This window comes from Cinclus cinclus, chromosome 6 (genome assembly GCF_963662255.1).
Source record: "Cinclus cinclus chromosome 6, bCinCin1.1, whole genome shotgun sequence".
Taxonomy (NCBI): domain Eukaryota; kingdom Metazoa; phylum Chordata; class Aves; order Passeriformes; family Cinclidae; genus Cinclus; species Cinclus cinclus.
Genome location: NC_085051.1, coordinates 6,730,146 through 6,754,495, shown reverse-complemented (window position 1 = coordinate 6,754,495; position 24,350 = coordinate 6,730,146). Strand labels below are relative to the sequence as shown.

At 39.5% G+C, this 24,350-nt stretch overlaps 1 protein-coding gene across 1 annotated transcript in view; it reads left to right on the top strand.

Annotated features, from left to right (window-relative positions):
* NELL1 (neural EGFL like 1) overlaps positions 1-24,350 on the top strand; it is a 274,747-nt gene that overhangs the window by 16,924 nt on the left and 233,473 nt on the right. The window contains exons 3-4 of the mRNA XM_062494129.1: positions 8,589-8,739; positions 22,462-22,632. Of these exons, the coding sequence (XP_062350113.1) occupies positions 8,589-8,739; positions 22,462-22,632 (322 nt within the window). The remainder of the gene's footprint in view (positions 1-8,588; positions 8,740-22,461; positions 22,633-24,350) is intronic.

Sequence of the window (24,350 nt, the reverse complement as noted above, 5' to 3'; positions counted from 1 at the left end):
CTTCCTTTGAACTTCAGGGAAAATTTCATTGTCTTTAGTAGAATTATTCATGTGATAAAACGATTAGAAATGAAAACCTGTGTGTAGGTGTACCCAGGTCTGTTAGGTGCATTAGGCATAGTAACCTCTCCCCACAGTGAAGAAACCAAGTCAGATTTCTGCTTAGTTGAAACTCCCCTTTTAATGAACTATTTCTAGTAGTATTTTGATTTACACATTTAAGAATTCAAGTTTTCACCAGGTAGGCAAATTCTGATTCCGGTGTGACTTCTTACTTCAACCAAGTCAGAGTAATTTAGGCATTCAGCTTGTCTCCTGCCCCAATGGAATCTGGATCTTAATTTTTTTTTAAAATGGGTTATTTGTTGACTGTATCAGTTAAATTCATTGTAAACTTAGGAATCATAAAGTACTTCAGAAGTACTTGTGTTTTTGTTATTTTTTTTATTTTTACATATTGTTGCCATAAATTGTGAGCCATATTTACTATTACCTGTAAGAAAGAGAGTGCTAAATGAGAAATCAGAATTATTACCTACTGCTCAGAAATATGAATGGATCAATCTCTCTGTTCTCTTAACCTTCTATTTTATTTCTGGATTACAAACACATTCGGAGTTATAGTGGGAGGAAATAAGACCAAACCTACAATTAGTAGTTATTTGCAAAACTTGTCTTTGTCTGATTTTTGGTTGTGGGGGCTCCTCACCTTCTGGTACCACCTTAAGTTTTCTTTAAACAAATGCAGAATGTGTTTGGTCAAGTTTTGGTCTATATTATCATTTTTTAAAAGCAATCTCTAATATTTTGTGTGATTTCAAGCGTACTTGAAAATGCTTTGTAGACAGGGAGGAAAAAAATGTTTAGGTTGCTTTTGCATGAAGGTGTATTTTTGAGTGGCTCATAATTTGTGTGTGACTTTAGTATTTGATATATTCTTGAAATAGATCCCTGGTTTGGTCAGTATTCCTCCTGCAAAATAGGTGGCACTCTGGGAATGGTTCTTGGCAATTACTGCATTTTCCCAGTGTTGCCACTGGCTCTGTTCACAGTGTTGCTGGTGTAAGTCCATGTTCTTTCTGTTAAAATGTTATTTTCCAAATTGGCAAAGAGCAATCTTTATAGGCACAGTGATGTGATAACCTTATCTAATGTAGGTAAACAGTGGAAAAGATGATACAATCAGTGACTCCTGAGCTAATTAGCTAACAACACATGTAATTTGATTAACTCACATGATTTAAGAGCAGATTATGTGCTTTTAGTGATAGTGAACTTCTGGAGCATTTCAAAGAAGCATTTAATTTAAGGGATCAACCATTTGTAAACAATCTTGATTTCAGCATGAATCCCTTGAGGAAACAACGGAGCTCAGCAGCCACTTAAAATACTTGAAATAAGTTCACATCGTTGCCTTGAGTAACAGGTGATGTGTAGCCTCAGCAAGGTGGTATCTGCTGTATCTCTGTCCTGGTATCCAGTTATCTCTATCCTGGAGCAGGAAACCTGTTCCAAAGGCCCTTGGCTGACTGCAGGTGTCTGATTTTGGTCCACAGCAGCCAACTGGTTTGATTGTCATCTCCGTCGCTGAGCTTCGAGTGTAACCAGGCTGCTGCTGCTCGTGGTGCTGGAGAAGTGGCTCCAGTGCTTTCCTTGGTCATTCTGCTCACGTGGGTGGAAAAGACAAGAAAAGAGCCCTGGAGGTGGAGACCCATGTGAATTTTCTTGATACAAGCTTTGCTTCAGCTTCCTGCCACTGTGGTTCCTCTGCCACGCTGGGCACCTTTGGCTGGCTGGGGCTGGACAAGCACAGGTGGCTGCCTGCACCCTTGGCATGTGTTCTGGTCCAGGTCTGGTGCTGGAAACACATCTGTATCTGCTGCTGTGTTTGTTCCAGAGTTCTCAATTGCCGTGGTTCAGTTCCAAACGCTGATAAAGCAAAGGACTTAAGACTCTCTGGCATCTACTTAATTAGCATGAGTGGTGTGGTCACTCTAGCTGGTGCTCAAGTCAAGGCAGTTTTCAAGAAGTGAAGAGTGTGATAGTAAGCCACTAAATCAGCTAAATTAGTGGTTGAGGAGAAACTGTGATTTGATAAGTATTCTCTGTTTGATTTCTTCAGTGACTCAAAATTCTCCTGCCCCTGGCATTCTGGAGTTACAGGACTGGGCTTGCAATGGCTTCCTGAAAGGATTTTTATTTATATGCATATATAATCGTAAATGCTAGGTAAATTTTGTTAGGAGAGATCTATTTGTAAACTACAAGTTTACATACAAGTATATCAAAATGACAGCAACAAATGAGCATGTATAGCCAGGGGTAGTTTTGCATGATGCAAAAGCAGAGTTTACATTGAATTGCACTATTTTTCCACCTTCTCTAGCAGAACTGCTTTTGCTGTATAGTCATGGGAACTTACCTTTGTGACATTAGCTGTTCACCCTGGTAATTGCTCCATCCTCTAATTTAATGAAAGGCCATTAAACCGAAAACAATAATTAAAATGAGACATCATCTCTGTAGGAGGCTTGCATATTAAAATCACCAAACATTTCACTGCAGACGGATCTTATTCTTGAGTAACATTGTTTGAAGCAACATATAAAAAGTAATTTACAATGAATAATCATGATTTAGAAAGCTGTGCTGTAGAACATGATTTCCTACTGTTTGTTACTGACTCTGAGTAGAGCTAGTAAGGCAAAAACATTTACAGTGTCTTTTCATGCTGGTGAGAATACTCAGAAGCAGAGACATGCTTGTGAGAATACATCATGCCCTCTTTGGTCCTCCCTGTTTTCCTCCCCCTCCCCTAGTTTTTCAGAGAAGGGTGAGGTGTTTTGACTCCTCTCTTTGGTTTGCTGGCAGGTAGAATAGGTGATCCTCATCCCCACTCTTCCAGTGCAGGGGCCCCAGAGAGCTACAGAGTGCCAGCTTAGCACCTTAACAAAAATAAATTTACATTTACGTTTAAAATGTAAAATTAAAAACACATAAAAAATTAAAACTACATAAATTTAAATTTACATTTATTTTCCATTGGCAGTACCCCCAGCTTACTGAACCCTGTGATTTAGCCTGGGTGGAAGCAGTGCAGGCACAGGGGTCTGTGCAGCACGGTGTGGCTGTCTGGAGCCTTAGAGCTTATGGCTGAATTGAGCTCCCAAAGTGCTCTGAGGGGTGTACGTGGCTTTGTGCCTTTCCCTGCCACAGGAGCATGTGGAGAAGTCATCTTTTTTCTTAGCATATAAAGAAAAATTTATGTGAATTTATCCCCGTAGCTCAAAATAAAAAAATGGTGGTATCTGCAGACATCTGCGTTTTGCACTTGGTAGGTGTGGAGGGACAAGTACCTGAAGCATTTCTCTGCTTGGCAGCAAAATGATTATTTTTGGAGAAGATCCCCATAATCAGCATTGTCATCCTCCTGGGGATTTTTGCATCTGTTTGTGACTTGTGTAGAGTGAGGAGTGCATTCAGAAGGGTGGAAGTGAGTGGGAATGGGCATTTATCACTGGTGTTTTGCATTGCTATTTCGTTTATTTTGTTTTGTTTTGTTTTTTTTTTTTTTTATGGGTTTTTTTTTTTACCAGTTTTTCAAAAGATGTTTTGTGAGACCAGTGTGCAGGAAGGGAGTCAGTGCACTGGATCCCACTTGACTCAGAGGCTTTGGTGAAGCACCTGCCTCAGTGAACAAGAATGTTTTTTGTTTTTGTGATGCTGTTGTGTGTTTTCATCCTCAACAACTGTTAGGATCTGCCTACACACTGGGAGTTGCTGGTTTTGGATCACCCTTCTAATCTTGGTTTCATTTTTGTAAAGGTGATGACTTAAAAAAAAAAAGTGGGGCACTGGGGTGACTTTTTTTTGTTTTTGTTTTTTTATAATACAGTTTTCAGTTTTACTAGATTTTGCCCATAGAAAGGTAAAAGCCAAAAAAGCTGTAATATTCAATTCTTTAATTGCTGTAGCTTAAATCCAGATTCTCTGTTGTTGCAGGATTAATTTCTACTTGCTTGTCCAGAGTGACTGCTCAAAGGTTTCACTGAAAGCATGTTGAAGCAAATAGCTTTAAAATTATTGAAGTTACCAATAAAGCAATGTGTTCTGCAGTATGTTCTCTGCCAAGGGAAGTAAAAGGTATTCAAGCAAGCTAGTGAATGATGAAATGTACCTATTGCTTTAGAAAATGAGTTGATTCAGAACTGAATTTTAGTATTTTTCCTCTTATGGAGGCATCTATTAAAGAAAAATTATTCCCTAGATGTATTGGGATATGGCTTTTAACAACTGGTGTGTGTTTTTCATCACTTAAAATTCCATCCCAAATGGTTGTGTATTTCCCTTTGTACTGTAGATTGTTGTCATTGTCAAAGGAAGCTTGGCAAGACCTTTGCTTTCCTTCCTAGCATTATCCTTTTCCTTCTCCAACCCATTTTGTCTGCTTCTGTGTGGTGGTGATTTTCTTACAGTTTCTAGTGGACCTGATGCCAGCTTCTCCATTTCTCTTTTCTGGGGTTTCTAATGTGTTCAGGGTTACAAATGGCAGAAGCCTGAGGTTTTAATTTTTAGTTCCTAGATCTGGTGATGCATAGGGCATTGAATCCACACAGGAAGATGTGACTTTTGAGGGCTTAAATCAAGTTGGGTAAGGACTGATGCTGATCCCGAGTTGTTGTACCTAATTCCATTTGGCATTTAGGGTAAGCGTGCGCTGATTTAAATATCTGAATGGTTTGTATGTGTGAGGCAAAGATTGGCCTAACATCGCTGGCTCCAGAGCAGCATTGCCATTCATTTGGTTTTGTGGTGAAGTGAAAACACTTCACTATGCTAAAATAAAAATTTGAGACGTATTTTGAAGGTGCTGGTAGTGAGTGTCGTGAGTAGTTAGAGTTGTGGGTAAAATTTCTCCGTGTGGCTCCGGGTGTAGGAGTTTGCTGCAGCTGGGCAGGGTGCTCTGGGTGCTGAGCCCTGTGTCGGGGCAGCCCTGGGTGCTGCTTCCTCTTGTAGCTCTTTTTTGGCTCAGCAGGGTCAGGGGCTGAGAAGGAGCCCAGGAGAAGGCAAGGTGGGGGAGATGGTGCCAGGGAGGGGGGATGATAGTAACTAAATGGTTGTGGTTGTCTGTCCTAGCAAACTGGACCATTGGTTTGTGTTTGGCTCTTACTCCTTGGACCCGCAGCTTAAAAACAAAGAATTAAAATCAAGCCACACGTGTGCTTTCTGTGACATAGGTGTGTCTTTTGTTCTGATGAAGGTAGAAAGTTTCCTTTACTTGATGCTCTGAGGTGATTTCTGTCTCTTGGACTTGCAGATAACTCAGTATGCTCTTTTTCTTTCCTTGCTGAATTTTAGAAACACTCAGGTATGTTTTAAAAAACCCTCCAGACAGTCACCATTTCAAATTAAGAAAATATAATCACATAGAAGGGCATCTGAAAGTCATATCTGTGTGTGTTTATTTATTTTGCTGAGATTGCATTATCATTCAAGCATGAAGCGATGTTTCACTGAAGATTGCTGTATAATCCTATATTGTTCTATATTATGTAGGAAATATGACATTTCATTACAAACAGACAGTTATTTTTATAGAGAGCATAAAAAGTGTTTTGCCTTTCAGGCACCTGTGATGAGGGGGTGTATGTATTCTCAATTTTTCCTTCTTTTTTTTTTTTTTTTTTTTTCATTTTGAAGTGTGAAAACCTACCTGAAAGTAGAAGGCTCTTATTCTAAATGGATTTTACTCCCAGCTCATCTGTATGGTGTTTTCTGCAGAAATCAAGCAAAGCACAATCTCACTGTTCCTGGGGATGGTGTGTGTGAGGACAGGCAGTGCTGGGCAGGTGTGGGACCATGGGACAGGAGCTGGGTGATGCAGTGCTGTCCTCAAAACCCCTCCTTCCCAGCACTGGGCTTCCAGGTTGCCAGCCCCAGCTGTGCTCAGCACTGGGGCACTCTCAGCTCCAGAATCCCAGGCCAGGTGCCCTCTGGATCACCACCAGCTTTCTCAGCTTGCAAGTTGCATTTACCATCTCCCCATGGGACTAGTGGGCAAGTTCCCTTGTAATTACTGAGAACAGGCTGTGCAAAGCAGCATTTCTATAGGCATTTTTGCATCAGCAAGTGAAGTTTTCACCTGGCTTGCAGTAGGGATGTCCCAAGGTGCTGGCAATGACTGGACTTGTTCCCTAAATACATAGCTCTGTACTTAAAAGTGGGTTAATTTCTAAAAGCCTGGTTATGTAACTTCCTTTGTACCAATTACAAGGTGTCGCAAAGCAGTCTGTAAATAATATTTGTTGCCCTGTAGTTTTGACCCAACACTCTGGAATTTCAGAACTTAGGATCTTACTGATTTTAATCAACAGAGAATCAGTGTTCCATGTGGTTTTAGTATACTTTCATCTATGAAGAGATGGTAGAGAATAGCAAAATATTTCAAAGTGTGTTTCTAACTGAAGTAGTCAGTGCACTGATGAACCATGGATGATTCTGAGCAAGGAACCCTGTATTTTTGTATAAAATTTGATAGATAGGTGGTGGGATGTGGGCTTTCCTATAATGAGAAACTCTTGTACTTTGCAAGGGTTGACTGAAGTTTAAGCATATATGTTCCACTGACAGCACTGCCTGTGCTTTCATGTGAAAGAATTTTTGAAAGCTTTGTTAAGTCATATTTTATTTCTGGTAACTGTAACACCTTTAAGAAAAAAAAATGTAAGATATGAAGGTTTTTAACCTTCAAAAAATGATAATCATCTTCATCTGTCAGGTCTTGGGTATTTTACCTCTGAGTCTTACTTGTGCCTTGGAACGTGGTACCAGTGGGTTGTCTGTTTCTGGAGATAGCAAGCTGGATGTTGGTGAATTTATGGGTCTGTGGGAGACATAGTTTTGTATCTCTTGCATCAGCTTTTTAAAAAGGAACTACATGATATTTATGACCAGTAATAACACCTGCTGGGTGAAGATAATGATACAGATAACAAAAGCTAATAGATAGACAAAATCTGGTCTTCTGTGCTGGATTGTTTATTCTTCTATTCCTCTATATAATGGCAGTGGAGATGATTTCTGCTCTTGGAAGCTTTATCCTCTGCTGTGGCACTGGACAGGCAAGTACTTTGTTGCCATAAAGTGGGCACTATATTTATTTATTGGGGGAATTTGAGTCCCTGGAAAAGATTTTTAAGTGATGACCAGTGATTTTGGATGTCTAACTTTTCACACCTGAGCCTTTCAGAGTGCAAGCATGTTACAACTCTGGTGTGTAAGCTCATTTAGAAGGCACAGGAAAAACTGAGACACCCAATCACAAAACATGCTTGAATACGTTTTCCTTGGAGTTTGGTTTCAGTCCAAGGCATCCCCTCAGTAGTTGTGTGTTTAAGGTTTTAGGTTGTTTTCCAAGTCAGTCTCTCTCCTCTCTGTCTGCAAAGCCTCATTTAATGACACAATGGGGCCTTTTTATGGTGTTGGGGATTTTTTTTTTTTTTCCCATGCAGCAAAATTCTGAATTGTAATTTTCATCACTCCTTTGTGTGTTACATCATGCATGCTGGGCTGGAATCTCAGCATTCAGTGGAGTTTTTCTACCAGCTGAGAATTTGTGCCAGCATTTTTGGCTTTACAGTAAAACCTTTGGAGAGCAAGCACACTGGGTTTCTAATTGGTTGTGGCATCCAGGAACTGCAAGTGGCTCAGGTCTTGCAAATGTGTGGCAAAGGCTCAGCATGAGAGACGTGGCAGTGGGTGGGAAGGTGAAATGCCAATGTTTCTCAGCTTTGTTGCTAATTGTCTTTCATAATGATAATGTATAGTGAATAAAAGGATGAGTTAAAAATGTGGTGGGAGATGATGCATTTGAGTCTTAGAAGATCAGCTATGAGAAGGCATGGTGCTGCTTGGACATCATGAGGATTAGCAAAGCTGGAATGTTTTTGCATCTGCTGGTCAAGCTGTAGTTTAATAAATATTCTATGAGCTGTCATACTTTGCTTGTTTAAACTGAGAAATTCCTGAAATGGCTGTGGATTGCAAGCATGTCTTGTATTTAATTCTCAGGCAGGAGCACAGCTGTATAGCATTATTAGCAATAATAAATTTCTGTCTTACACTGTGCAAGGAGAAGTTTCCTGGGATGTATGGGGAAGAGGTGGTAACAGAGTCAGTGGTAAAAACTGAAATTGGAGCTCGGTGAATTGTGTTGGGAGAGGCAGTGTCTGAGATTTCTCAGAAATTAGGGGCCTATTTATCTGACTGCAGCACACCTTATTTACAGCAACTTAATCTGCTTGCAGCAGACACAAATGGCTCAGCATCCCATCAAAAAATCCGTCAGAAAATCAGTAGCTGACCAGTTGTGAACTTGTCAAAGTAACAAGTGGGCATGCTGACGAGATGGCATTTGGGGATTTCCACTGAAAAAATGCAGTGGTGGATCACAGCAGATGACTCTCAAAAATGAAAAATATTGATGTGAAAATGAAAAATGTAACCTGAATCTTTCTGACTTAGCAGTTTTACTAGACTGTTACTTCCCCCTTTTTTTTTCTTTCTTTTTTAAAAAATAAAATTCTTAGATACAGAAAGAGAAATCCACGCAGCACCCCATGTGAGTGAGAAATTAATTCAGCTCTTCCGGAACAAAAGCGAGTTCACGTTTCTGGCCACTCTGCAGCAAAAGGCATCGACTTCTGGAGTTATACTGTCCATCCGAGAGTTAGAGCACAGGTAAGAGCAATTTGTTTCTCTCTTGCAGCTGCAGCAACATGAAAGATACTGAGTGCTTCGTGGTCTGTTTGGACAATGTGTTGAAATGGTAGATGACAAATCTAATATGCAAGTTAGAGCCTTTCTTCATTGTTTGCTGTTTGCTACTTTTTTCCTAGGTTTTTTTTTTTTGTTTTGTTTTGTTATAGGAGGTATTCATTATTTATGTATCCCAGTCTGTAAAATAACTTAAACAGAAAAATCAAAGCCAATGTAGTATAGGTGCTATGCAGTTTGGAACTTACAAACCTTGTAATGCAATTTTCCTGACTAGTTTATTATATGTGCTTTGGAGTTTGCTTTTTCATATAAGTTAGACTTGCACTTTTCTTGCGTCACTATGTTTTATAACATTATAAAACAATACATTTTCTTTGCGATTCAGCAGTTAAGCTATTAAGCAATTAATCTACTTGTGCTTGCATGTAATACTTTGTGTTTTCTTCCCACTATGAATACATTATATTCCTATTTAATGTGTATGTCTCTTCTCCCCTCTGCCACTTTTTTTTTTATTATTCTTTTCCTAGTTGTCAGTGTAGGAGGAAAAAGAGGTCACTTTGATTATCTGTTTTAGTGGCAGACATCAGTTTATTACAAAAAAAGGTGTACTTTGTATTATGGTCCATAATACAATTCCAGTGAGGTTTTGATGTTTCAAAGTGTGTGTTGTATCAAATAATCTCCTATTTGTAATACTGTTGATGCTTTTAAAATAATTTCTTAGGTCTTGAAGGACCTTTGTGTCTAGTCTGACACATGAAAGACTAGTGCTGGTCTTTCCTATTGTAATAAAAGTAACAGGACATTTCTTGGTTGTTCCCATTTCAAATCTAATACTAGTTTTTTTGCAGCACTTCTATTAAAAAATCCTCCTGGTATTTCTCTTAATCATGTACGTGATACTCAATTTTTGCTCCAGTTTCTTTCCTGTTTGGTGAGAAAGTGTATGAATGAGAAAGCAGGGACTTCATTGTGACCAAATTGTCAGTGGTGCCTTTTGCCAGTGCAACAGCAAAGATGTCCAGACACGCCTCCCCAGTTAAGGGGGAAGACTTTGCTATTTCCTTATTCAGTACTTTTCTGACACCTCTACTTTCTTATTGTCTTTTCTTTTACTTTATTTTTTTGCATTTTTCAGGCCACTGTCTCAGTCTAGAAGAATGTTGTTTTCTATTATAGAAGGATCCCTCCCTCCATCTCTTCACGTTCTCCTTCTCTTATTCTGTCGTTCCTTTTGCATTACTTTTCAATTTCTCCAAGCTTTTTCAGGTCATTTGGAGTCATGGTTAACAAGATAAGTTTGCCATGTTAAGAGCTTGTTTATTATTTATTTGAGAAAGAGGATGTTGAGGATAGCCATTGAACAGAAAAATGCTGTCACATGCCTGCACTTAGCAAAATCCAAGGTCAAATTAGACAGGCAGGCAGTGGTGATTATAGAATGCAAGGCACATGGATTTTTAGATATGGAATCTACTGAATGCAGCTCCTTGAGTCCTCTATCTTGACAGGCAGAGGCTTGAAGGGAGATGTGCTATGCAGGAGTAATCTTGGTTGAACAAAATACACTGCTGTTGTCCTCCCTGGCACTGAGCTTATCTATAATATTTAAAATGATGACGTCTGCTTAAAAATACACAGAGTTGAAGGATTGCCTGCTAGTCTCAGTTAAAGCTTTGTAGCTCTGTGTAGTAACTGGGGAAGTTTCAGTCTCTGTAATTCCATGCAGGAGTCAGAGCAGGTGTCTGGTGTTGCTCTTGACTGCTGTTACTTCAGGTGGATTAGTGTGGCTGTCCTTGTTTTTTGGACTCACTGTGTATCCCCTAAAGCCATTGTTTGTTTCTCAAGTTGCTGCTCAGACCTTGGTGAGGATCCTGCTTTCATACCCCCAGGTCTGTGATGACAGAAGTTAATAACGTGGATGACAATGGAGAAAATATATTTTAGCATGGATGAGAAGTAGAGAACAAAGATTTGGTGCACTACTGAAGAGGATCCTGCTTACATTAGATCAGTTTAATAGCAGAACTTTCAGGTTGATAAGTTTTGATGTTTCTTTAGCAGTTCCACTCACTCTGTGGCTTTGCATGGGAACTGAAATGGGTGCAGGCACATTTCACAGGGCAAGCCTTTTATTAATTATAGCTCCTACTAAACTTCTGACAATTGTCATGGTTCCGTTCTTGATGACATCCATTTTTTTTGGTCAAGCTCTTTCAATTTCCTGTGTCTGTGAAAACAGACACTGCAAAGAGGATAATCAGAGGATATTTCATCGGGAGCAAGGTGTGTGGGAACAAATATAAGGGTACAATTGTTCCTTAACCAGTATAGAGTTTGACTATGGAAAAACCAAGAGCTCATGTCAATTTATTGTCCTTGTGCAAAATAGGAGATATTATAGTTAAAGGCTTGCTTTTTTTAACTTACCAGCATACCAAAAGTGGCCAAATTTTTAAAAGCTCAAACCTTCAGATCATCTTGGAGGTCAGCAACAAGTGGAAAAAAAACAGCTCTGCTAGCTGTGTATACTAGAGTTCATATCTGCATGGGAAATGTCTTTTTTTTTTTTTTTTTGTGCACAGATTTAGTAGATGAAAAATAGGTGTTATTCCAAGCAACAAAAAGGTGTGTGTACCTATTCTGATTTTTGATGTAGTGGAGATGGTTGTCCTGAGGTAGTAATGAATAGAATGCCTGCTTTAAATTTCATTTCTCTAGTAAGTTTTAGCAGGTTCTTATTTTCCAATAGAATGGAGCTTTTAAACTGCAGATAGTAAAATGATATTAATACAATTTTTCTTGGAGTTAGTAATTTAGATATACTATTTTGTTATTCTAAATGGATATTTTGTAGCAATTAGAGATTTGCTGGTAATTTATATCACCATTTGATGGACAGGACCATGATGACAAGCATCTTTGTTAACATTTTGTTGAACCAGTTTAATGATGATAAAGACTTTGTTTTCCTGCTTCAAATTATCAAAGTAAGTCTTGGAAAGTGGAAATCTTAATGGAAACAAATTCTAATTGGACAGTCTGATAGTTTGTGCAGACTGTGTGTATAGTTACCTGGAATGCAGTGGTAAATCTGAAGATTATATTTTCTTTCCTAAATTAGAGATAATAAAAAATAATATAGGATGGACTGACACGTTACTTGGGGATGCAGAACGTGGAAACTGTTTTCTTGATCAGCAAATTATGCTAGCCATTTCTTCCTAGATGAGCTTTGTGAGCTATTTTGCTCACAGCCTTTGACTCTTTAGACCACCAAAACTCTTAGAAAGGCCATCAAGATATTTAAAATGCCATCCACAATGAATTTCTCATTTAAACAGTGATTTAGTACAATTTCACCCGAAGCTGTCTGCCTGCTTCTTACCTGCTCTGGCCTTGCATGGTCCAGAGCCCAAGAACATAATTTAGATGGAGTCAGCATTGCCTTTCAGCTGTTTAATCTCTGGGTCTGAGATCCACTAATGGTTCTTTTCCACCACTGGCCAAGATCAGCATCTGGAGAAATATGTAAAGGATGTTCAGGTACCCATGTCACTCTTTCTGAAGTGTGACAAATGGGAAATCTCACCATGATAGAACAGAAGACTGAGTCATAAGATGATTGTTCTGAAGATTTTCTTACAGGAAGCATAAAAAGTTTATTTTTTTCCCTAAATTTTACTTTTTATTTTGATGTGCTTGTAACATGTGTCTGGGATCTGAACTTCAGAAACTTTATGCCATGCCCAATATCTAGAAACCTGTAAGCTGGTTGTACTACTAGAGTGAAATGGATTTACTGAGTCAAAAAACTGCTCCTTCACTATGTAGGAGCAAGCTGTGTTGTTATAAATATTCAGGGGGAATTCTGATCAATGTGTCAGGCTCACAGTGAGACTTCTATTCCTTTCAGGTCAGTTTTGGGTGGTGAGGTAAAATAGACATGAGACTCCAGTCCATTGTTGGATACTTCCCCCCAAGTGACACTGTGAACAGCTCCTGAGGCTGTGGAGGAGCAGGTAGAAAGCTGTATGTTCACAAATAACAGCTGGAAGGCTTCCAGGCCATTACATGTTTAATTAAAAACACAAAGGGGTAATAAGTTAGTTAAATTATTCACTGAAACCCAGCTGATCAAAATAAGCCTCTGCAAGTGACTTCTGACCCTAGTAGTAAACCTGAAAAATTGGATTTGTTCCCTGCCTTGTTTTAGATTATTCTCTGCAAGATGAGTATACTCATACTGGATTCCAAGATGCCCAGCATTCAGGAAGGGAAGGGAAAACTCCACAGATGTATCCGTTAACCTTTTACTTTTAGGCTAAAGTGCACATCTTTATGAATATTTATATGTTGAATTGCTAAACTGGAAAGCTCTAAAGAGGATATAAAGACTGTGCCTTACTTCCAGCCCTCTGAATGAGTTGATGTGAGGCGTTTATGCATTTTTTTTCCTTCTGAAAAGGTCTTTAGAGATGCAAATACAAATAGAATTGTGCTCACCTGCTTCTGTTCTTGTGGTTAAAGTATGAAAAAAGAGAAAAGTGAAGAAGAAGTGATACATAAATCTTCCACTGATTTAAGCATTGTGAGAGAGGAGTTACTGCTGGAGGAGTTACCTTCCATCCTGTGGCTTCCTGCTGAGAGCAGGTGTTTTATGTACACTAGGCTGACAATTGTTGTCTCTCTGAAGCATTAACATGCTGCTCATAACCAGCTGTTGAAATGCATTCATTGGACCACGTTGGCAATCAGAGGAGAATGGCTGACAGTTTGAAACTCTTTAAACCTGAATTTGGACGGTGCAGAAATGTTATGGTCAGCCAGGAGCCGGATGCGTGGGTCCCCCAGGACTCTGCTCCAACATGTTGAGTTATTCTGTTGGATTGTTTTATGACTCTCTGATACAGGCAGAGAACCAGAATGTCTCAAATGCAACTTTCTGAAAACTGTCTGCTGAATTTGGGCTGCTCATTTAGACTGTTAACTCTCCTAGTTAATAAGACAGATGTCATAAATGTTTGCGTGGTTGGCGGTGGTCTGGGTCATATGTCTGCTTTTGGGGGGGTTTCTTTGCAGTTTTGTAACAATGCCTGTGTGTTCTCTTTGCTCCAGGCACTGTCCCCAGGAAGGGAGAGGGTAGCAATGCCTGCCCTGATGGCTGCTGGCTGTGAAAAGCTGCCAGAGCTTGTGGCAGTGGGGTGAGGAAGGTGGAGGCTGCCTGGGACTGAGGGCATAAGGATGGAGCAGATGTGGATTGGGCTTTGAGAGATGACAAAGGAAAAGATTTTTTCTTCCCTCTGAGAATCTAGGAGAGATGTGTTTGTTGTCTATTACCCAGCATACAACAAGTCAATAAATACACACTTGAGAGAGACGTCAATTATTCATTTCAGATCTGCACAAGCCGAGGTGCTCGGAGCTTTCACACAAACCAAGCACACCAACAGAACTTCACACACCATTATTTGTACTCAGACAGCCAGAGTTGCTAACTTTCCAAGTGCAGCCCCTCTGTCACCACTGATTAGTAGTTTCCATGCAAGTTTTGTAATCTCAGCTAATTTCTGTGCATGCCCTAGTGCAGAGTCTTCTCCTGGGCAGGTGTCTTGTTGACCTCTAGGTGTGATTTTTTTGTTTGTTTGTTTTGTTTTGTTAAAATGGAGATAGTTCAGCTAAGGGATGCATAGACTTTGAGGTTTTTGCCAAGTTAGCAATGTATAAATGGGCATACAAGGACATACTGATTTACTACATCCTTATAGTTTATTAGTTCTAGGATGCTCTTCATTAAGGGATGGTAATTATTTCCCTGATTAAGTGTCCTTTCTTGCTGATTAGGAAAGTCATAATTAGCCAACTTAAAGTGTCTAAAGAACACTGACCAGTCCAGAACTAAGATGATTTTGGCATATTCCATGTTTTGCAACATGTGGAATTTGTCATAATGTAAGAAATCACTGAAAAGCTGCTGAATTTGAGAGATTAAAGGGAAAAACCTTTCTTCTAAGGACACCACAGTTAGGGGAATTTGTTTTCAAATACTGTAGTTTTACTCAGTTTAAACTCATTAGTTAAAAAAGCTGTTATCCTCTTGTTTTATTAAAACCTGGCATTTGGAGACTCTGGATTTGGGGATCCCCCTGAGCTGAGCTGTTGCTGCAGTGATGAGCATGAGGGACAGGGCTGTGCTTTGCTTACAGCTCTGCTGGGGTCTCCCTGGTCACGCTGGCAGCTCTAGGCTTCTGCATATCCACAGAGATCCCTGGGTTAATGCCAGCTCAGAGTCCCAGGTTAGCCTTCAAAAGTAGCCAGCCCCCTTTCAGAAAGCCCTGAGATACCAATGCTTTGTGGATTGCAAATGGTTCACTGCAGAGACAAACCTTTGGCCAGGGGTTGTGGGTGGTGAGCCCTTAAGCACAACTGCAGGATGTGAGTGTACAAGGTGACTTGGCACTGGAGTGGTCATAGTAAAGGAATGAAGATTTTCTTTTGTCAGGTTACTTCTCAGTAAAGTTAAGACAGTGTTTAGTGTGAGGGTGTTTTTTTTTGTTTTGTTTTTCTTTTTTTTTTTAGGTACATTTAAGGAGTCATAACTTGAGCTTACTTCAGCCACAGTCTTTTTGGTCCTGCTGGCTGTGCTAGCTTTGAAGCCTGCTAAGATGCTGTACTATTTTTAGTTGTAGTGTGGTACTACCTACTTGATTTATTAGGACTGGGAGAGAAACCAGGCTTTTTTTCACATAGTAGGCAGGTTGCAGCCATGGTCAAGGTAGATTTTTAGGCATATGAAATGAAAACAAAAATGCTTACGGTCAATCCTTATAACACATGCCATGGAAATATGTAGCTGCTTTATACCAGTTCTGACTCCAGCTGTCTTTTACCTGCTATGCAGATGTTGGGGTTACTTTTTTCTTTATGTGATCAAAGAGAAAAGTAAATTTGTATTAGGATGACCTTTGCCTTGTTGCAGGTACACAAACACATCATAAATGCTTTATGCCTTGAAGCTTACATGCCCAGCTGCCACGTATAAGATGTGTAGAACAAAAGACAAAATGTTAATAAATATTCTATACTAATAGAAGGTGTCAGTGTGAGAGTGTTTATTGTTAAATGTTTCAAGCTAGGCTGATAGAACACAATTATTGTTGTCCTCAGAGTGGTCTGAATAGAAAAATGAAGTAATTTAATTGACTGGGTTTAGTTCCTTTTGCTTGAAATGAAATGACAGAAACATTTGGAAGACTCTTACTTAGGTAGCCAGTAGCACAGTGATACTGCACTTTCATGCTTTTAGTTGTTTTGAGGTTTGAAAGTGTTTAGCATTACATTTTGGCTATATTGGATTTGCTTGCATAGAAGGAATACTTTTGGAATAGAATAGGAATAGAGCTGGTGATGCAATATATGGGAGTTGGCTTTTGTGTTTCCTTTTGTAGAAAGTTAATCTGATTTTTAGCAACAAATTTCATTGTCACAGGTGATGCTTCTGTTCATGACAGCTTTTGTGCTGCCTGATGTCAGTGTGACTTTGGTGATATCAGAGTGTAATCTCTGCCACAGTAGTGAGTCTTCAATGCTGCAAAAGCAACGATTTGCCATGTACGGTTTTGCTGTGCAGCCTCTGGGTCTGTCTTTATTTAAACCAGCTGTAAAAAGGAGCTTTGGATGGTTTGTAGGTATGGATGTTAAGGAAGCTTCCCTGTCTTGCCATCCAGGGGCACTGTGGCAGTCACACAAGACTCTCACTGCACCAGACATGTTCCTCAGGATGCATATGCAGTGGAGGAGTAGATCTGTGCTCCTGAGCGTGTTAAGAGCATTTCTTCAAAATCCAGTGTTTCACAATGCTTAATGCTTCAGAGCTTGGGATCTCGCCCTGTCACTTTGTAGTAACTAGGGTACAAGAACAGTGCCTGTGGAAGTGACTGAAATATTTGCCTTGACAGCTGTAACTGGTTCTGGTTTTGCATCTGTACAGAGCTGTGATGACAACTGCAAAGTGAGTGTTTCCTTTAGTTTGAAGAGATGTATATTTTCTTTCAGAGGCACTGCTTTTTCTCTCCAAGGCTTCATCACTAACAGGGGCAGTGCCTTGGGCAGATGCCTGCCAGCTTTTCTACAGCACAGTGCCCAGTGCCTGCTCCTGGCCTGATTTGCTTTGCACTGAGGACTGCTAAAACAAGATCTCAGTTACTTCCATCTCGCTGTCCAGGCTGAGCCACTTGGCAGCACAGCCAACACGGTGTGTCCCACTGTGCACACACTCTCACTTGGTGGTAAGGAGCAGCAAAAGGCCAGAGGAGTAATGGCCTGTGATTCATCACAGAATCCCCGTGGATTGAAAATCCTGAAATCTTTGGGATAATGGATGCAGATTTGTTGCCTGTCTCTAAATACACCATGAAGTGTTTCTACAAAGATGCTAAAGCACAGTCTTGCCTGAAGCCATTTTTATCATGAAATAGCACAATGCTGTTGTGAAATGAAAAAGCTCTGTGCACAAACAAGTCTAAATAGGCATATTTTTTCAGAAGCTTGCTGAATTTACAATTTATAGCTGATGACATCAAAATGTGTGATCTCTGGACTTCTCCTGAATTCACAGTGCTATTAAAAAAATTAAAAATTATATCTTGGTCAGACTCAGATATTTTCCAGACATTTCTATGCAGTAAGTCTGATTTTTATGGCAGTGATTTTTTTTTTTGCCCAGCATTTGGGAGGCTCGACGTCGTCGTGTGGCTATGGCATGTGGAAGGTGGATGGGGCTTCCATCCTTGAACTCCTGTGGTTTTTGTGACCTTCTGCCATACAATGTTAAGCAGATGCACGATGCTTTGACTAGATGGCAACCCCAAGTTTGTACATATTTGCAGGGATGCCATCTGTGCCTGCTGCTTTGCCCTGGGACATCTGTTCAGTAGCTCTAAGAGCATCTGCTATAAAGTGCTGGTGCTGCTCCTTGAAAGAGGCTGTGGGGCTTCATCTGGCACTTGATCAAGGATGATGGAAGTTGTAAAGTCAGAATGATAACTCTGCTTTATTTATGTTTAAATGCGATAAGGAGGAAGGTTGCCAGAACTGAATTCAAAAAGTAGTTCTGCTTTAGTTCCTAGAGCTCTTACAGGAGCATTTAATCTGCTTACATGTGCTGCTGTCTGCATTGTGGGATATTTTAGTGTTTGGTGATAGATGTTGGGTTGGTAAAGATCAGGAAATAAAGTGCTGTGTACCCTAAGGATATTCTGGAGGACACCAATCCCAACAGTTGTTTTTGGGGCCCTGTCTTGGGGATCCATAGTCTGTGAGCTGTCCTTCCTTTGGCCGCTGGCATAATCTAACAGCAGTAAAATCTTTGAATGAAACATGGTGGTGGTTGCCACAGGATAAGAGCACTTCTGCGGGTTGAGGAGATGAATAGGTGAATATGTTTCTTTAATGCAGATGGTGGATCAAGCCAACGCACCTTATAGCAATACTGTGCCTTTTCTGCTTCAGGTGTTTGACATGTTCTTACTTAATGTTGATAGTGACTTTTTCAACTTTTTTTGGTCATTACATCCACAGCAGATCTTTCCAACTGAAAGTGTACTTTTAGGAATCTTTCACTCCTGATCTGGAGGTGAGATGAACAGTCAAATGTATGGTTTAGTCATTGTGGTGGTGACTAAAAGAAAGGAGGAAGAAAAACAGTCATTAAATATAACTGTGTCAAGCTTTATCCTCTCCACACAATGTTTTTGTGTGAGGTATGTAGGGGTTGCAGAAACTGTCGGAAAGATTTGTAAAATGTCTTGACTCAATTGTGGAATAATACTGTCCTTCTGGAAAGCACATTGCATGACCTTAAATTATCCCAACTGTTTTTGATGTGCATAAAATCAGTCTGAATTTAGCAATGCTTTTCTCTTTATACATTGGGATTTGAATGAGAGACTGCAGATAGACCTATAAAAAGCATTTGATTCTATAATTGTACAAAAGAAGCCAGCAGTAATTTACATGCTTAGCAAATAGGGAAATTCTACAAGTGGAAGAATTTTTGCCAAGGTCAAATTGCATTGCTGTTCCATAAAAAACAAGCTTTCTTAATACATGTGTTTTGAGAACTTCATCTGTCAACATGTTAACTTCTGAACAAGCCCCTTATTTAAAATATATGAAAGTATGAATTGTTGCTGAGGAAAAAAAAAACAAACAAAAAAAAAAAAAAAAAACAAACCCAAAAACAAAGCAAAACCCAAGAAACCAGTGCTAAGAAGTTGACAAGGAGATCCTCACTGTCTCACACCTTTCTTCCTTGAAGAAGGTCTGGAGGAGGGTAGCAGGGCCCTAACTGGAGCACAGGCTGACACAGGCTTCGTGCAGATGTGATGCAGAATCAGAGATTGTCACGATACTCAGGGATCTCTCTTGGGCATTTGGTATGGAGTTCATGGCAGCATTCAAAGTTCATACTGAATCATAATACATATATTCACATGGTCCCAGATGTTGCAATCTTTTCAGGAACTCTGATCCATTCTAAGCTTTTGTTTTCTTTTAGTTCCCGAAAAAACACTGGAAAGTACCTTCAAAACACCTGTTAGAGATCAGTTCATTTTCCTGCCTCTTTCTTGTATGGTAGCTTCTGTTGTTTCCCCTTTCCCTCCATTTTTACCTGTTGTTTTATCATAGATTAAAAAAATGTACAATGGCATTTGAAATTGAAAATGATATAGTTTAAAAAAACAAAACAACATTTATTTCCTCTGGCTTTACTAGTTTTCTTCTCACCGGTTGATGATTACTTGCCTGAGTTTGTTTTTCCTCTCATTTTTTTCCCCTCATTTGTCTTCCCCAATTTGCAGATTAGAACTCTGAAACAGAGCAGGTGCTCTTATTTACAAGAGTGAATAGCCTTTGTGTCACTGCTTTGCAAGAGGCTTCTTTCCCCCAGAGTCTATTGGAAGGAGGAAAGAAAAGATGCTTGCTACTGAGAAAGCTGTTTGCACGTGACTTACATTCTGGTAGAGAAAACGTGACTTCTGAACTGAGAACATCATGAAGTGTTTGTGTAATCAAGGTCTCAGTGTGAATTTCTGCATCTTAAAAAAATTAAAATCAACTCAAGAGTGTTGGTTTACATTGCCTTTTGTTTTTTTAAATACGAGAGAGCGACAGAGAGATGTGTTGGGGTAACCCAGCTAGTTTCTGCTGTTGGGATTTTGTTGACTGGTGTTGAATGATGATTTGCACTTGTTGAAGGGCGGTGAAGAATAGGTGCAGAATTTGGCTGCTGACACCCTCCTTTTCCTACCACTGGAGAGGTAAAACATGGTTAATACAGTCCTGTGGCACTTACTGCATTAGGTGCACATGCATAAAAATGTTAGCACTAGCTATTGCATGAAATTAAGTGATCTGTTCTGTGCTATATAAATTAGTCAGGAGATTGACAGCAACCTCGATGCCTAAGCAACAAACTGTTCTCAGTCCTGAGGTAACTATTGGCACTAAAGTTTGTCAGGTGAGAAGCTTTGCAATTCCCTATGCTGTACAAATAATAGAGCACAGATGTGATTAAGTGCAGTATCTGACTGACCTTTCCAGGGCTGCACTGTTGCCTTTACATTAACAAAGAAATCATTGTGTGGTGAGTGATCAGCTCTGTGGCTATTGGAGATTCTGAAGAATGACCTCAGGAAACAATTTGCTTCCTGCAACAGGAGATTGTCTTGTTTTTGGGCTCTTAAGCCTCTGCAATCAACTATGTATCTTTGTATCTATATGTACATACACACAAATACTTTGTGTGTGAGGTACTAGAATGTTATGTACTTCTCCCTTTTTTTTTTTTTTTTTTCAGTTTTCTATCTCACTTCATTATGTGCTGTCATAGCAGATGGAAATTACAAAAGTATGGTATCACTGGCAGTACTTGTCCTAGTGCTTTTCTGGCTTGGAAACACCAGTAGCAGTATCTTCTGGATATTGATTATATTGTTACTGAGCATCAAAATAATAAATTTTCTCCAGGTTTTGTGTGAATGTAATTTAGGTGTTTTAATGGGTGTTGGCTGTAGTTAATCAACATTCTGCTCTACTATTTAGAAAACCCCTCTTTCTTTGCTATCCTTGTGCCAGCCTGATTTTTTTCCCCCACTCTGTACTGCATGTATTTTGTTTGTACCTTTGCCTGCTGTGTTTTTATTCAGTGTTGGTTTTACCTTTACCTTCCTGTGTTTTCTACTTTGTCGCTTGAGTCTTTGATTTATGTGACCCAATAATGCTTTTATGTTGCATGAAAAATATGATGACAAGACATTGGGAGGATGGAGGAGGGCTTGAATTTCACTTTTGGTGAAGACTTACTGTCTTGGTGTTCACCTTCCCAGCCTGTTGTGATGTCTTGCACATGTTTCCAGCTAGTGTTTTATCACCTAAGTTTCCTCCCAAGGAACTCTGTTTTCCAGTTATGTTGGAAACCCTCAGCTTCATTGGCAAGATGTAATCTTGAAGAAGTGCACAGCCCCCATGTAATGCTGGTGCACACAGGCTGTTAGGACCTGTGTACTGCCAAGGAGTGTAAAAGGCTTATGGGAAAATAAAAATTGGCACTCCAATATTTATTGGTTTTTGTTGCATTCATTTTTTGGAAGTGGATTTCATTACTGTAATTTTTCCCACCTTACCCCAAATCAGCACCTGTCTCTCAAATGCCATTTGAATTGGTTAAATTGGTTGGCCAATAGGGAAAAACATAACACTGTGGAGGTAGATGGGGCAAAGAACTATCTGGACAATTTAACATCTTCACTTTCTTGTAGAGCTATTTCTACTATAAAGGGAGGTCTGCATCACCTGTTTCGATATACACAGCTTCATTCCAGCAGGCAGAAGACTCTGTATGTTGTAAATACTTGGTGAGGTCCAAGAGAAGACTGTCAGTGTGCCCTGGAAGGGCTAAATTAATCCTAGAGAAAGCACTGTGTCCCCCCACACCCCTGTGAGGCTAGTTAATAGCCACACTTTGTTAGCTCTCCCGTGGGTCTGACAGCTGTATGAAGGTTTTGGTTTTTGGATGGTTTATGCCAGATGTGGAGGCACCTAATCCAGCCTGGAGGTTTCGTCCTTTCCTTGTAAAGCTGAACAATCATGGCAGTAACAATAAAAGTCAGAAAATGAGTTAAGCGCAATTGCATGTAGGGGAGTCCTAAAAATAAACAGTTGTGGTTTTTTAACTGGATTTGCAAGTAGTAAATACAAATTTAATGATTACCTGGTGGTTTCTTACCTTAATGGCTTTTTATTTGTTTGTGGTAGTGATATATGTACAGTTCTTTGTTTTTCAATTTCTTACAAAGCCTGCAGTCATACAAAATATTTTGGTGAAAAGAATAAGGCTTGGTTTCTTGTAGTTTTCTGTGGGTGAAAAGAGGATTTCAATTTCCAGGGATAACTTTGAGCTGTTTTCATGTAATTAATATTGCTGGTTTTGTACTGCTCTGAACGTATAGCCTTATCTCTTCTGCTTCTTTAAAAAAAATAAATCAGTAGCTAATCCATGCTGAGTAGCCTCTTTAGATTGTGGCGTTTACTTAAAGAAGTCTTATCAGTTAAGAAGACAGTGACATAGACAATGATTATTTCCAAAAGTGGAACTGATTCTTCACATTTTCAATGCAGCTATTTTGAGCTGGAGAGCAGTGGCCTGCGGGATGAGATCAGGTATCACTACAGGTTTAATGGGAAGACAAGAACAGAGGTGCTCCCATACCGCCTGGCAGATGGACAGTGGCACAAGATTGCTGTGTCACTTAGTGCATCCCATCTTCTGCTCCACGTGGACTGCAACAGGTAAGCAGATATGTGCAAATGTAATTTGTATTTCTTTAAAAAATAATCTCTAGTTACGGGAATAAAATTGGAAAGGGAGATTTTTTTTTTTCTCCCCTATGAATACCTCATTCAAGAAGCATGCTAAACTGTGGGATAAGAAAAGGAAAACAAAGTATTAAAATGGAACGATTCACTGTGATTATGAACAAATGTGGAAAAGGTTGATTGCTGATGGGGGAGTATTGAATGCATCTCTGTAGTTTAGGCAGTAGCTGATATTTGCCAGTGATTACATTTAAGTGTGATGGATGGGTGTGCAGTCTGTTCTGTTGTGAGCTGCTTCACTCAGTGTACCTGAGAACTTGAAGAATAGATAGATGCATCAGAGACACTTTAATTTTATTTTTTGTAATCAGACAATGTAGTTTTTACTGATTTTTCCATGTGCTGCCCACTTTGGAAACTTCTGAGAAACATGGAAGCTTCTTTTTGCATGACTGGAACCAGTGCTTTTTGTTTTCTGAAGGGTATTCTGTCTTTTCCATGGAAGTTGTGAAGGCTCTGAGATGGCATATTGCCAGGATTTCAGGGATTGAAAACTGGCAAACCTAGAATCTCTCTTGCTTTGGGACTTGATCTCACAATGTATTGCAGACTTCAGACTCAGTGGCTGATGAGGAAATTCAGAGCTTGAAATTGCAACTTTCATAATAGTCTTTGTGAATGAGGAAAATAAGCCATTACTTTTGTACCTTATGGCATCAAAATGAATGAAAAAACTACCCTTCACATTCAGTGAGAGGATCAGCATATGCATTTTGGTATTGTGGCACTTAAATGGATTGGGTGATGACAGCAGATATATTTTTGGAAGTCTTCATTTTGTTCAGACAGGCAGAATAAAGTTAGACAAGTATTATAGGAGGATGCAGTTATTGGAACACTGAAAAAGTTTGAATTTTGACCCAAGTAATTATTGGATACTGTTTTGAGAGAAATGTTACAACCATTTTCTGCAACTCCATTAAATACTGAAAAATCTAATCTGAAGGAATGTTGTCTATTGGACCTTATTTGGACCTTAGAAGCAATTATATGCTGAGAGTAATTTTAATTTCATTGAGGCATGAAATCTACAGTTTGCAAAGATTCTCTTCATTTCAGTAATTTGATTTATGTTTCCATTATTTATCTGTTACACTATTTCTTTGCACTAGGTTCTTAGTTATCTACTTCGATTTATTTTCTTTTTTTCTCTTTTTTTTTTATGAACAGCAAATGTGTTTTGTGAAGACCCTTTTTAGCAGATTGTTTAGCTGGCTGCTTTCATGCACAGAATGTAAAATGAAGACAACACAAACGACTGCCTGGTGCAGAATTCTATCCAGGGACAGGAGAACTGCACAGAGTCATGGTTGTGACCTGATTTTCTTTACAGTAACAAGCAGAACTAGATAAATACAGTTACAGAACGAGCTGTGCTGTCATATGAGGTGACAAATATATCCAGCCACTTCTGTCAGGTAGCCATAAACAGGGCTGATCCATCTAACCATGTCCCTTAAGGTGGTACATCCTAAGGTTGCTTCCAGCATAAATCCATTTGTTTGGCTGTGTTGTATGGTGTTCTATGATAACTCCTGTGGAAGAGTAATGGAAATAGTTCTGAAAGTATGATTTGAGGACAGATCATAGGAGCTTAAATGAGGGGGGGGGGGTAAAAAAAGGAAGTCTCT